At 48.9% G+C, this 14,115-nt stretch overlaps 2 protein-coding genes across 2 annotated transcripts; one reads left to right on the forward strand and one right to left on the reverse strand.

Moving 5' to 3' along the window:
* Positions 1-576: 576 nt before the first annotated feature.
* On the reverse strand, positions 577-2,222 carry il17a/f1 (interleukin 17a/f1). The gene is made up of 3 exons (XM_086191429.1): positions 1,736-2,222; positions 966-1,192; positions 577-862 (listed from the first exon to the last, which is right to left on the reverse strand). Exons 1-3 carry the CDS (start codon positions 1,766-1,768, stop codon positions 628-630), a joined length of 495 nt encoding a protein of 164 aa, XP_086047555.1. The 5' UTR covers positions 1,769-2,222; the 3' UTR covers positions 577-627.
* A 6,858-nt stretch (positions 2,223-9,080) lies between these two features.
* LOC147269836 (membrane progestin receptor beta-like) lies at positions 9,081-10,944 on the forward strand. Its single transcript, XM_086196387.1, has 6 exons — positions 9,081-9,274; positions 9,461-9,755; positions 9,867-9,955; positions 10,039-10,195; positions 10,345-10,560; positions 10,630-10,944. Exons 1-6 carry the CDS (start codon positions 9,081-9,083, stop codon positions 10,942-10,944), a joined length of 1,266 nt encoding a protein of 421 aa, XP_086052513.1.
* The last annotated feature ends 3,171 nt before the right edge of the window (positions 10,945-14,115 follow it).

Consider the following 14,115-nt stretch of genomic DNA (forward strand, 5'->3'; position numbering starts at 1 on the left):
TGATCTGAGCTTCACGGTGGAGCAGTGGTCCTCCCTGTGGCCCCCCAGCAAGAAGGTTCCGGGTTCAAGTCCCGGCTGCAGCACGGGGTCTTTCTGGGTGAGTCTCCATGTTCTCCCTGTTCCTGCTGGGTTCTCTCTGGTACTCCAGCTTCCTCCACAGTCCAAAGACATCAATTTGGGGACGAGGCTGATTGATTCTCTAAATTGACCGTAGGTGTGACTGTGAGTGTGAATGGTTGTTCGTCTCTCTATGTTGGCCCTGCGATGGACTGGTGACCTGTCCAGGGTGAACCCCGCCTCTCGCCCGTAGATGCTGGGATAGGCTCCACCCCCCCAACCCTTACTAGTAAGGAATAAGCGGAAGACGACGATGGATGGATGGATTCCCTGATCTAGAGGACCATTTTAGATTTCCCTTCAGCGCCTCCATCAGGTGACTTTTAAAAGAGCTCAGCTGGAGATGTGAGGGTCTTCATTCTCCAGTGGGGAGGCCTAAAGCTGCCCTAACCAAGCAATAAATAAATGAACAAACTAAAGATGAATAATAATAATAATAATAATAATGATGATGAAAACTTTCTTGTCAGATGAACCCGATTAAATAAAGGTGCATGTCAATGTTCTTCTTCAGTGTTGATGTTGGATGGGGGGGCGGACGCAAGTGCAGCCCACAGCAACGAGGCGGGACTCCAGGCGGAAGTGGTAGCTGCTCCCCGCCCCCGCCGACTGGACCCGCCTCAGCAGCAGCACCTGGTGCAGGATGGGTCTGGACTCCAGGCTCAGGTCCTCGGAGCCCACGCAGCCGCGCAGCAAGCAGCGAGCCTCAGACACCGGGTAGACGAGGTCGGCATCGTGGGAGATGCTGTGGATGGAGTCGGAGGATGTTAAAATGTGTCTCCTATGATTTGACATACTGATCAAACATTATCACTTCTGTCCTTTGAAAAGTTTTGATGTTTCATTACTTATATGTCCACGGCGAGATGGAGACGTTCTGCAGTATTCTGATGTTCTCTGCAGGAACCAGCAGTTTTGGGTCCAGCTCAAGGGGGACCATTTCCACTGCCGTGCCACCCGAGGACACGCTGTGGTTCTTTCCTGAGTGTTTTGATTGACAGCCTGCTTTCGGCACGGCGGCTGCCTCTGACATTATCGTCATCACCAACATCATCATCATCATCATGGAGGCAACCTGAGGAAGATGACATGACCTTCATTTGACCGGGGCTCACGTGACCACAGTGAAGCTGCATCATTTCAGTCTGAAAACAATTTCAACTGCAGGTTGAACATAAACGTATAAAACACGACTCGTCACCGCGTCACCAACGGGACTCAAGTCGTCGCTGTAAGACTCACTTGAGGGTCGTCTCTATTTTCGGAGGGAAATTTTGAATTGAAAATATTTGAAACTCTTGTTCATAAAATTCCTAAAACAAAGTGGAATTTACAGGCTAAACCAAAACAAGATGGCGCGGCTGAATGTCACCAGAACCTTAGAACGATGCCACAGAAACGCACAAGAGATTTTTCTTGTTTGTTCCCCGAATTTTCTTTTTTCAATTGCAAAGGAATGTTTGAAACGATTGGTGACAACTCTGGTAGAACATGAAATGAAATGTTTAACGGGATCTCGTGATAATACAGCTAGCAGGAAATGCTAACGCTACACAGCTAACTTTGCATTGCTATCTAATTCTTAATCTTCAACAGAAACGTTCTTGCGGGTTCTTACCACCAGTTTGTGAGAGTTGGATGAGGAGAACATGGCTGTTTTGACAGATCTCTCTGCGTTTGCTGCGTCCCGGTCGGCTCAAGGTCTGAAGGCCCCCTGGGTTCTGCTGGAGGTTCAGGAGAGTATTGGTCTTCTGCAGCTATGATGCTGATGTACGCATCAGGTGGTCTTCTTCTTTGCCAGTCTTCTGCTGGATGGTGGCTGAAGGTCTGATATTTATCTGATCAGGGTTGACGATGTCACCATCGTTCTGTGACTTTGATCCTCCTCGCTACACCACATGACCCGGCAGCATGACGATGTTTGACCCACTTTCACAGTGTGGAGGAGAAATTATATCGCACAAACATTTCTAGGTTGTCTGGTGCTTGAAAGTGTTTAGACGGAACTTTGACACCAATTTTGTTCTCATTTCTAGTAAAAGTTCCCAGCATCCTTCATGTCTCAGTCAGAGAAAACACATTTTCCTTTTGCTTCATTGAATGGAATAAACATCACTTGATGTTACGGCGCGTTGGCGCGAGCTGACATGAACATTGATGTGTTGGAGTCAACGACATTCAATGAAAGTAGTTTTGATCTGTTGTGCCGAGTATTTTCTTATGCAGCAAACATCAGAGTAACAGTACTGTAGTAGTAAACCCAGTCAACACATTCTCTAGGTTTTATTCTGTAGTTTTTCTACTGCATGTCAGATTTGTGTCCACTAAAAGCTCCAGGATTTTGGTAAACCGGATAAAACTGTATGAGGACACATATCAACCAGGGACACCAGCTTCACCAGTCCTGATCCTCCTGCTGGGGTTAGCGGTGTTAGCTAGTACCACGTCGGGATTCAGAACTCATTAATGAGGCTTCACCCAAAAAGTGAGCTCTCAAGCCTTTCCAGGACGCACCAATAGGAGCAGCCAGTTCACTAAGATGCTCTTCCTTCCTTCATTACTTCTGTTACATTCGATCTTAGTTCAGAAGGCACCAAGAACCAGCCATGTATATTTAGCTTGAAGCTAATGGAGGCTGATGGCTAACAACAGCTAAACTGTCTTGGGCAGGTCCCAGAATCCTGGTTGGGAAAAGCAACAAGCATCAGCAGCCATACTTTCTCCATTACTGGTGGGCAAACGTGCCAGAACGTCTTGGTTCTACAGGAATGTTCCTGTCCTATTTGCTGTTTGTCTTTAGAACTGCTTGATGAAAGAAGCGAGCAGCTAGCGGGCAGCTGGCGAGCAGCTAGCGGGCAGCTAGCAGGCAGCGAGGCTGCTGTTGCTTCACTTTGAAAATGGTCGCTCAAACGATGTAGAAGGTGCAGCCACAGCGTTGCTGGCGTAAACTAGGCTGTTCACAGTTCCTGCGACCAGATGAACGCAAAGTTTATACTGTTGATGTTCGAAATGAAAACTACAACCATGGCTGAACAAAACGTAATTGCACTGACTGAGACGTGCAGGAACAAGAAAACAGTGAATGGTGTGACAGGAATGATGATGTCACATCCTGGAATCTTGGCGTCTGTGAGGGAGTCTTCTCATCACCTGGTACCTTATCATGAGTGAGAGCTGCTTTGTTGCAACAGGAGAAACTTCAAACTGACACGATGACACACCTGCGGCACCTCAGCCGTCACTCGGGGCCCCTGAGTCACCCCCCCCCCCCCATGCAGCTTTTGCATTCGCTGAGTTGGCACTCCAGTCATGGAATGGAGGATGTGAGCATGTGTCTGAGTCTGACCTGGTTACAAGTCGTGTTGTGACTCAGGTCGTCCAGGTTGCTGCATCATCACCATCGTGTGTTGTGCTCCTGCGGCCCACGCTGCCAGCTCCCCCTGCATCGATGCTTATCAGTGATCTGAACAACTTCCTGCTTCCTGGAGACGGTATGATAAGATCTTATAGACACAGAGCGAGCACACGGCAGCGTGGCAGACTTCCGAGTTCTTAGGTTTGTCTGAGCTAAACAAACCAGGAGGTTGATTGACAGAAACCCACCCGGCGGGGCAACGTCGCACAGCGGTCCCTCGGCTGTTGATAAATAGAAATTCCTCATCCCCTTCAATGTGCCTGTCTCAGTGACCCTTGACCTTTGTCCATCAAAACAGTTTTCGTTCATTCTCGAGTCCTCGTGGACGTTAGAACCTAATCTGTTGATGTCACCGGCAAGAAGGTTTAAATCATGAAATGTAAACTCGAGATCAAACAGCACAACAAAAATCCAATTTAAAAATTTTAAAATGTCACGAATGAAAAAAACCACACTGCAGACACGGGGAGGAGTTCCCCCGTGGCGCCCGCTGGAGCAGGAGGGGATCTGGTCCTCCACGGGCGGTGAAGAGGGAGGTTTCAGTCCTTCAGGAGTCCTGGTGCCTGGAAACTGCTGGGGCTTTCTGACACCCACACTGAAGCTGACTGACATCCAGGAACTCAGCCTGAACCAAGCGATCATCTGGGCAGAGTTCTCTGGAAATTCAGGTTCCAGTAGCAGCAGAGACATCAAGTATACATACAAGAACCCCCCCCCCCCGAGAAATACAAAAAGTAAGACAGAAGTAGTGCAGTAGTATCAACTGTCATAAAAATATAACTATCAGCAAAAGCTATGAACCCAGTTGGGAACGAAAGAAAAACGAAAGAAAAACGAAACCACTGCACTTTGTGGAGTCGTGGCAGGACCAAGCAGCAAAAAGAGCACTCTTCCAGAGCCACCGTGCACCACAAACTGATACAAAAGGAAAGAAAAGATACAATAGACAACAATAGACAACAATAGACAACAATAGACAACAATAGACAACAATAAACAATGTGAGAACAGTAAAATAGAAAACAACAGAAATGGGCAAGATGTAATAAAAAAAAGTGGAAGGTGCAAAAAGGAGATTTCAAAGTGCAGAGAGCAAATTAAGGTGCAGTCCAGGATGAGGTAGTTTGATGGTTGTTGATGGGGGGGGGGGGGGGGGGGGTCCAGAGAGTTGTGCGTGTGCATTCGCTGTGTTTGTGGTGTTGGCAGTCCTGATGGCCCAGGGGAAAAAACTGTTTGTGAGTCTGCTGGTGCAGGACTTAATTGACCTGAAGCGCCTGCCCGGGGGCATCAGGTCAAACAGGGGGTGGGCGGGGGGGGGGGGTCGGCTGTGATGGCCTTGGTTCTCCTGAGGCAGTAGGATGAGGAGATCTGTTCCAGGGTGGGCAGAGGGCAGCCGATGATTTTTTGGGCGGTGTTTACGACCTTCTGCACCGCCTTCCTATCCTCTGCTGTGGAGCCAGCGTACCACACTCCCAGACTGTGGGTCAGGACGCTCTCCACGGACGAGTGGTAGGAGCCCAGCAGCAGCTCAGAGTCCAGGCTGTTCTTCCTGAGGACGCCAGGAAGTGCAGCCGCTGCTGAGCCTTCTTCACCAGGGCCCTGACATTGTAGGTCCAGGAGCGGTCGGAGGAGATGTGGGTGCCCAGGAACCTGAAGGTGGTGACAGTTTCCACCTGTTCTCCATTCATGAGGAGGGAGGTGTGGTCCTGTCTGTTCTTCCTGAAGTCCATAAGTTCTTTGGTCTTATGGACGTTCAGGGTCAGGTTGTTGCCTGAGCACCAGTGAGAAAGTTTCTCTACCTCCGCCCTGTACGCTGTCTTGTCCTCACCACGGATGAGTCCAACCACGGATGAGTCCAACCACGGTGGTGTCGTCCGCATATTTGATGATGCGGTTGGTTGGATGGGTCGGAGTGCAGTCGTGGGTGTACAGGGCGAACAGCAGAGGGCTCAGGACGCAGCCTTGAGGGGATCCGGTGCTGAGTGAGAGTGTGGAGGAAATTGTATTGTAGCATAGTGGAGTAGTATAGTGTAGTATAGTGTAGTATAGTGTAGTATAGTGTAGTATAGTGTAGTATAGTGTAGTATAGTGTAGTATAGTATAAATAATGATAATAGATGAATAATGAACTGGTTTATGATGCTGTGATCGATATATAACTGTATATGACAGGTAGAGTTTGAGATGTTACAGCAAGTGATGAAGTGATGTCAGTGTCCTCGCTCACAACGTCCTCCTCTTCTGCTCTCCTTCTGCCACCCCCCACTCCCTCCATCATGGCTGGTCGTGGGAGTGGTCTGGACTTCCCACAGTCAACCTCAGTTTGGAGGTGTTGAGCTGTAGATGGTTCCTTTGGCCCAGACAACAAAGTCCTTCAGTTTATCACACAAGCAGGAGACGAACATGCAGCGTCCCACGTCCCTGCGCCTCTTTTCATGATCTATGTGTCATCATACAGGCGTGTGTGATGTGAACTCCGAACATTGTCACTGATTATTCTGATCATGATCGGTGCTACAAAGTAACAAACAAGATGTCTCCTGATGCTGACGTCCCTAAATATCTTGATCGATTCCAGTGTTTGAGCTCTAATTCACACTTTGACACACCAGAGAAACTCTGAGGAGCTGCGTCCTCGTCTGAGCCGGTGGAGGCACGTTACACAAGTCTGGCCTTCATGGTGAAAACATCTAAGCATCCAGCGCCTGCAGGGCGACGCCACAGAGCTTTTGGCGTATTGTCTCGTCATTTATGATGTCATAGTTTTACATCATGTTCAGCTAAGACTTCAACCAAGCAAGTGAATGCAATTAAGCTCTGGGAGGAGTTTTGCATCAAATGCTAGGGGTGTCGACAAGAATCCATTTGGCGATGCGTTGCGGCGTGCACGATTCTGCATCGACGTGGCAACGTTCCATAATCGATTATGTTGCATTGTTTAGTTTTCTGGCGCAGGGGGGCAACAAAAGTTGTAAGGTTTCAGTTACTTACGGGGAATTTCCAGAGCAACGTTGCAATGACGCGCAGTCCACTGTGCTGTAGCTACACGCTCTGCTAAGCGCTAAGCTACTAACGCTAGCACAACAACGCTAGAGATGGCGGAGGGAGGTGACCTTGATAGACAAGTGATGAAAAACGCAGAAGAGCTTGTGTCAGGAAATTATTTCTGTGAGATGAAGACCATATTTTCACTGTTTGTACCACAAAATTTCCCAACACTCAAGATCAATTCTCAGAGACGGAGGTCTCAATTAAAGTTTGACTTGCAGCAAGGAGTCCAGGCAAAGTTCTCCATCTGCACCGACAGTCTTCAGTGTCTTCAGAACATCCACATCAGAGTTCCTCCTCTCAGGAGCTTCCCATCACGTCTTTGTTCTCTCTTCTTCCATCAAGGACAGTCACAGGGGAGCGTAGGGACGCTGGCTCCTCACCGTCCAAGGCCTCCCAAACTCTTACGTCAGGAGAGTAAACACAGCCTGAAACATTCTGCACAAACTTCATTGCTTTGGTCTGAATAAAGGTCCCAACACTATCACACAGTTCTCCATCAGGCTAGAACGTCAGGATAATAACACGTAAATGTAATAAAACAGAAATGTGTCTTCATATTTTCTAACAGCTTGGAAAACAGATATCTGGGCACATTTCGGATTCTAGGAAGGGAACGGGAAACCTGACAAGACTTCAGGAATCAAGTTGATGCTTGGCTGAAGTTTTTTTTCAGGTTTGAAAAATGCCATGTCCTCACTACCCTGTACCATTTCTATATTTTAATTTCCTATTTTATTTCATGTTAAGATGTTTAAGTCAAAGAGACCGGAGCGTGATGAGGATGACAGCTGCTGTTCGGTACATCTGACTGCTCCAACTCTCTGACTGATGACGTGGTTGCCATGTTGTGTGCAGGAACAGAGAGAAGTCTGATGCATCGTAGAATCGAATCGTTACCTGGTGAATCGTCATCACATTGAATCCTGAGAGCAGTGCCAGTGCACACCGGCATCAAATACAGCACATGAAGGGTTTGTAAATGTGAGTGTCAGAAGCTGGGCTGTAGCGGTGCCGCCGCTTTCGTTGTGGACGTGACGGATTCCTACAGGCGTTCAGGCCGAAAAGATGTGAATTAACCCTAAATATCGTCTCATGAGTTTTTGATTTCATCCTGGCAGGAAAACATCCAAACACACGAGGAAGTAACAACACGGCCTTCCTACGGGGCCCCCTGCTGGACATCCAGCGTGGTGGCTAGCAGGGGGCGTGTGCACAATGGGCTCGGGTGGCGTTTCCTGAGTTTGGGTGTGAGAAGTGCTGACAGCGATGACAGAAACCAGATTCTAACCTGGAGATGGAGCAGATAAACACTCAGATTGTTTGTGGTTTCCCATCACAGCCAAAGCAGGTCAGAGCAAAGATGCTGACACTTGGAGAGAAACAGCGGGTGACATCACAGGAAGCAGGAACAGGAAGCTGTAAACTGACACGCCAGCAGCTGTACTTCCCTCCCACAGTACTTGAAAGACGACGAGGAAGACAAAAGGATAAACAGAGACAAAAAGACTCAGAAACGTCAGTTATCGATCAGAACAATCAAAGAATCTGAACGAGTGAAAGATCAATCGCTCAAACACCATCAGGACAATAAGACGCCTCAATAAGTGCATTAAGAACTTGTCTTCATCATCCCAGTGACTCATCTCAACATCTCACGTTCAAGCTCAGCCAGTAGAAGCCTGGGAAACTCTCCTGCTACATCACTTGGATGGAGTTTCATGAGTTTCATGAGAACTGAGCTTCATGTAAACCAAACTCCATGAATATTCACGGGGTCATCTAGCTTGTTGAGGGTTAGCTCAGCTGAGGACGTCATGTGACCACTGCAGTCAGTGTGGTAGTGTTCGTGTGTGTGTGTCTGTGTGTGTGTGTGTTAGAGTCTCATGATGTCTCATTCTGGCTGACATCAGCTCCAATTAGCTAACAGCAAGAATGCATTGTGTGTGTTTGAGTGTGTGTGTGTGTGTGTGTGTGTTTGAGTGTGTGTGTGTGTGTGTGTGTGTGTGTGTGTGTATGTGTGGGTCAGCCCACAGAGGAACCAGACAGATCATCTTCATATCGGAACCTGCACTGCAGAGCCTACTGGTTCCCTCAGGTAGGTTTGGCTTCTTGTTGTCTGACCTTTGACCTTCACACTCTAACTTGTCACTCTAGGTTTACAAATGTCAAAAATAGCTGTGACATTTTTGCTGCCGCTGACTGAACTTTGTTACGCAATTTTTACTCCTGGAGGAGGAGCTGCTTCCAGAAGTGTCTTCATGCCTTAAATTTACTTTCTTATTTGCACGGGGGGGGGGGGGGGTCTTCGCTATTGTTATTAAAATAAAACCCACAAATCGCATGAAACCAGAGAGACAGGAAGTCCATCAGAGACGCTTCTGACTGCCAGGTGGTCTCACGCAGCCAGACGTCCCTCCGCAGCAGTATGCCAGTTCAGGCCCCGCCCATCATCACGCCTTTGTGGTGTTTTGATCGTTTGTATTTGTGGAAGTCAATCATGACCATTGTGGGCGGGGCACTGATGGTGCTTATGCAAAACAATGTCAATGCATCTGGGAAGTATGTAGGGCCCCAGCAGGAGGCGAAAACTCACCACTTTTCAGCGTGGCGGTTGTACGAGCTGGTTAGCAAACCTGGGGGTTCATCAGATCAGCAGCAGAGACAGCGAGGACTGGGCGGAGCAAACCGAATGTGCAATTATTGCCCAATGGCGAGCTGATCAATGCAACTCAGTTCTGGTAACCCAGACCACTTGGTGTGAAAAGCGTTCCAGGTCCGCCATTATTTGCGGCACTAACGAGTAGAAACGGCTTGGCGTGTAGGCTGACGTGAAACCACTTGTTCACTCAACTGTAAGGAGTCTTTTATTTGTTTCAGCTTCGTTGGCGGGAACAGAACCTTCATGCCTGAGGTGTCATTCACCCCTCCCTCACTGCGCCTCCCCTCCCTCCCTGTGCTGGACTGGCTCCTCCCCTCCCTCCCCCCAACTGTGCGGGACATGGACGTCCCCCCTCTGTTCCGGCAGCGCTTCATCCTGTCGGGGTACCGTCCTGTGGGCTTGTCATGGCGCCGCTACGTCCTCAGCCTCTTCCAGATCCACAATGAGACAGTGAACGTGTGGAGCCACCTGCTGGCTGCTGCCTGCGTGGTCGCCAGGTTCCTGCTCTTCACCGTCCTGCAGGGGGGGGTACTGCAGCATTACCGTCCTCTGAAGGTGTGACCTCCTGGAGTTTGATCCACTGATGTTTGTCCTCCGCAGGGGATCCTGGGTGTTCAGCTGCAGGGTCCCGAGGGTCAGGGTTTGTCCCTTGATGTTTCCTCGCTGCCCCTCGTCTTCCATGTCATCTCTGCCGTCACTTACCTGAGCTGCAGGTGAATATCCGAAATTTCAAGCTTCCAGACCTCTCTTGTGTGATGATGATTTGTGCTGAACTCACTCAGATTTGCGTGTCCAGCGCTGCAGCTCACCTGCTGCAGTGCCACTCTGACCAAGCCCATTACTCATTGGCCTTCCTGGACTATGTGGGCGTGGCTATCCACCAGTATGGCTGTGCTCTGGCGCTCTATGTCTACAGTGCCGACACCGCCTGGACACAAAGCATGCTGGGACAGGTTGGTTTAATGTGTCAAAGGAGGAACGTGTAGAAAAGGTGTTACATGCATCAATTTAAAGCCTGTTTGCGCCGCCGTGTTCCTCGTCCAGATGCAACATCGGTTTCTTTCATGCCTGTCAGATGCACTGATGATGTCTTCTCTTGCAGATCTTCCTCCCAGCCTCCATCTTCTTTGCCTGGCTCTCCTGCGCCACCTGCTGTTATGCAAAGCTTCTATTCCTGCTGCCATACCCACCTCACAGGAAGCGCTACCATTTGGTCCCCGTGGGCGTGGCTTACCTGCTGATCATCAGCCCCGTCACCAACCGTCTCTCCACCCGCAGCTGGACGAGTGACTCTGCACTCCAACTACACTTCCTGCAGGTGGCGCTTCAAAGTTTTTCTTCCTCTAATCGTTTGATCAGTGTATTCACCTCCGGACATGTCCACCAGGTGGTGCTACTTCTGCTGGCAGCCCTCTTCCTCTCTTTCCCCATACCTGAGCACTTCTCCCCTGGCCGCTATGACATCATTGGCCACAGCCACCAGCTCTTCCACGTGCTGCTGTCCACCTACATGCTGGTCCAGCAGGAGGCGCTCTTCAAAGACTTCTTGAGGCGGCGTCCATCACTAATCAGGATGTTTGGAGAAGAGCGCCTCCTGCTGGCCTCTGCCTCCTTCCTCAGCCTGGTGTTCTGCTGCCTGATGACAGCATTCACCATGAGCCAGCGAGCTAAAGCACCACGGAACACAGGGCAGATACCATAGAAGAAGACAGCAATGACTAGGGGGATGATTATTGACAAGTCTTGGTTTCATCATCGTCCCGATCGTCCCATCGATTTGTGACTGTCACTGAGCTCATCATGATCACCTGGGTCGAGGTTGCAGAACTAACCCTGCTGGAGCGATCCAGCGATCGTCCATCTTGACTGGCGATTCCAGTTGCTATAGTTACAGCTGCATGAGCTTATTTAATTGTGCTAGTGTTGCTATTGCATGATTCGTGAACTCGGGAGGAATCTGTTTATGGAAGGAAGCATGAACACTGAACACTGGGCGGCTCCACGGCTGGTAACCATCACACCCTGCATGTTTTGTGTCATAAACAAAACAAATTAAATTAATTGATCACCTTGTGTCAAGGGAGCCAGCAGTTCGTAGTTTCTCACAGACGTCTCAACGCTGGTCACGTGCTGCCCCCTGGTGGTTGGGAGGGCAAAAGATGACTCACTGAAGTTAGACCTTTACATTTTCAGGAAATGGCTGCATTCAAAGCATGAATTAAAATTCATCTTGCTTTCTTTTGCATTCATCATCATATTTTCATGTCATTTTGAACCATCCATCATCCATCCATCTATCATCCATCCATCTATCATCCACCATCCATCCATCCATCTATCATCCATCCATCTATCATCCATCATCCATCCATCTATCATCCACCATCCATCCATCTATCATCCACCATCCATCCATCCATCTATCATCCATCATCCATCCATCTATCATCCACCATCCATCCATCTATCATCCACCATCCATCCATCCATCTATCATCCATCCATCTATCATCCACCATCCATCCATCTATCATCCACCATCCATCCATCCATCTATCATCCATCATCCATCCATCTATCATCCACCATCCATCCATCCATCTATCATCCATCCATCTATCATCCACCATCCATCCATCTATCATCCACCATCCATCCATCCATCTATCATCCATCATCCATCCATCCATCTATCATCCATCATCCATCCATCTATCATCCATCCATCTATCATCCATCCATCTATCATCCATCCATCCATCTATTATCCACCATCCATCTATCATCCATCATCCATCCATCTATCATCCATCCATCTATCATCCACCATCCATCTATCATCCACCATCCATCCATCATCCATCCATCTATCATCCACCATCCATCCATCCATCTATCATCCATCTATCCATCTATCATCCACCATCCATCCATCCATCTATCATCCATCCATCTATCATCCACCATCCATCCATCTATCATCCACCATCATCCATCCATCTATCATCCACCATCCATCCATCCATCTATCATCCATCCATCTATCATCCACCATCCATCCATCCATCATCCATCATCCATCCATCTATCATCCATCCATCTATCATCCACCATCCATCCATCTATCATCCACCATCCATCCATCCATCTATCATCCATCATCCATCCATCCATCTATCATCCATCATCCATCCATCCATCTATCATCCATCATCCATCCATCTATCATCCACCATCCATCCATCCATCTATCATCCACCATCCATCTATCATCCATCATCCATCCATCTATCATCCATCCATCTATCATCCACCATCCATCAATCATCCACCATCCATCTATCATCCATCCATCTATCATCCACCATCCATCCATCCATCTATCATCCATCTATCCATCTATCATCCACCATCCATCCATCCATCTATCATCCATCCATCTATCATCCACCATCCATCCATCTATCATCCACCATCCATCCATCTATCATCCACCATCCATCCATCATCCATCCATCTATCATCCACCATCCATCCATCCATCTATCATCCATCATCCATCCATCTATCATCCACCATCCATCATCCATCATCCATCCATCTATCATCCATCCATCTATCATCCACCATCCATCCATCTATCATCCACCATCCATCCATCCATCTATCATCCATCATCCATCCATCCATCTATCATCCACCATCCATCCATCCATCTATCATCCATCATCCATCCATCATCCATCCATCCATATATACCACCTATCCTGTTAAGAGCTGCGGGGGGGCTGGAGCCTAACCTGGTCCCTCTTGATGTCTTTGGACTGTGGAGGAAGCTGGAGTACCAGAGAGAACCCAGCAGGAACAGGGAGAACATGGAGACTCACCCAGAAAGACCCCGTGCTGCAGCCGGGGCTCCACCCACAACCTTCTTGATGGGGGGCCACCGTGAGGACCACTGCTCCACCCACAACCTTCTTGCTGGGGGCCACAGTGAGGACCACTGCTCCACCCTCAACCTTCTTGCTGGGGGCCACAGGGAGGACCACTGCTCCACCCACAACCTTCTTGCTGGGGGCCACAGGGAGGACCACTGCTCCACCGGGCCGCCCTCAATAGAAAACCAGTCCTGGTGAACCAGAGACTATTGACTCCTTGCTCTTACATCTGTCAATGTTCCTTCACTTTACACCAGTAAAAAAGGAAGGATCAAGTTAGTGGGGAACAGTTGGAGGAAGGCCTTCAGCTGCTGGGTAACAAAGCAACCCTGTGGCCCATGGCCGCCTCCAAACATCTGCACGTGGAGCTGAAACTCCCTGCACCGATGACTTCTAACAGCATCTTAATGTGGTGCATGTTTGCTCGCTCCACCAGTCAAGCAGCCAGTTTCAGTTCGGTGTTCTTGGGCGGAGCCGCTGATAACGCTCCAGTTTCAGTTTGATTTGGGTTTTAACGAGCTTGTCAGTGGCAGCTGCCAGCGGCTGGAGGGGCGGCTGTAAAACTCTGCAAACACAACGTCTGTCACACGAGGTCTCACTGACTGAGCCACAAGGGGACAAAATGTTCTGACACTTTTGTGCACGACAGGAAAGAATCAAACCAACAAAACACAACGTGCTGTAACCCCTGAGCAGCGGTAGTGATGACAGATGACCTCAACTGCCAATCAAGGCTCGTCTAAAAGCTCCAAGGAAGAGGAGAGGATGAGCAACAACTTGCTGAGGCTGAACGAGTCGTTGGTGAAGAAGAAGCCATGTTTGTCTGGTTCATCGTGATCGGAGGAGGAGAACTCTTCTTCATGCTCTTGTGTAGCAGCGAGCCCACCGTGTAACGTTCGGAGGTCGTAATGACAGAAGTGACCTTCAGGCAAACT

The sequence above is a fragment of the Aulostomus chinensis genome, chromosome 2 (assembly GCF_037954235.1).
Source record: "Aulostomus chinensis isolate RoL2024-O1b breed Wild chromosome 2, RoL_Achi_v1.0, whole genome shotgun sequence".
NCBI lineage: Eukaryota > Metazoa > Chordata > Actinopteri > Syngnathiformes > Aulostomidae > Aulostomus > Aulostomus chinensis.

Excerpts from the sequence above, each read along its gene's own strand:
- LOC147269836 (XM_086196387.1), top strand. The coding sequence starts at position 9,081 with ATGACCATTGTGGGCGGGGCACTGATGGTGCTTATGCAAAACAATGTC. Across the intron at positions 9,756-9,866 it reads CCAGGTTCCTGCTCTTCACC|GGTCCCGAGGGTCAGGGTTT; the intron begins GTCCTGCAGGGG and ends GTTCAGCTGCAG. Across the intron at positions 10,196-10,344 it reads CACAAAGCATGCTGGGACAG|ATCTTCCTCCCAGCCTCCAT; the intron begins GTTGGTTTAATG and ends CTTCTCTTGCAG.
- il17a/f1 (XM_086191429.1), bottom strand. The coding sequence starts at position 1,768 with ATGTTCTCCTCATCCAACTCTCACAAACTGGTG. Across the intron at positions 1,193-1,735 it reads CCAACTCTCACAAACTGGTG|GTTGCCTCCATGATGATGAT; the intron begins GTAAGAACCCGC and ends CATCTTCCTCAG. Across the intron at positions 863-965 it reads ATCTCGCCGTGGACATATAA|CATCTCCCACGATGCCGACC; the intron begins GTAATGAAACAT and ends CTCCATCCACAG.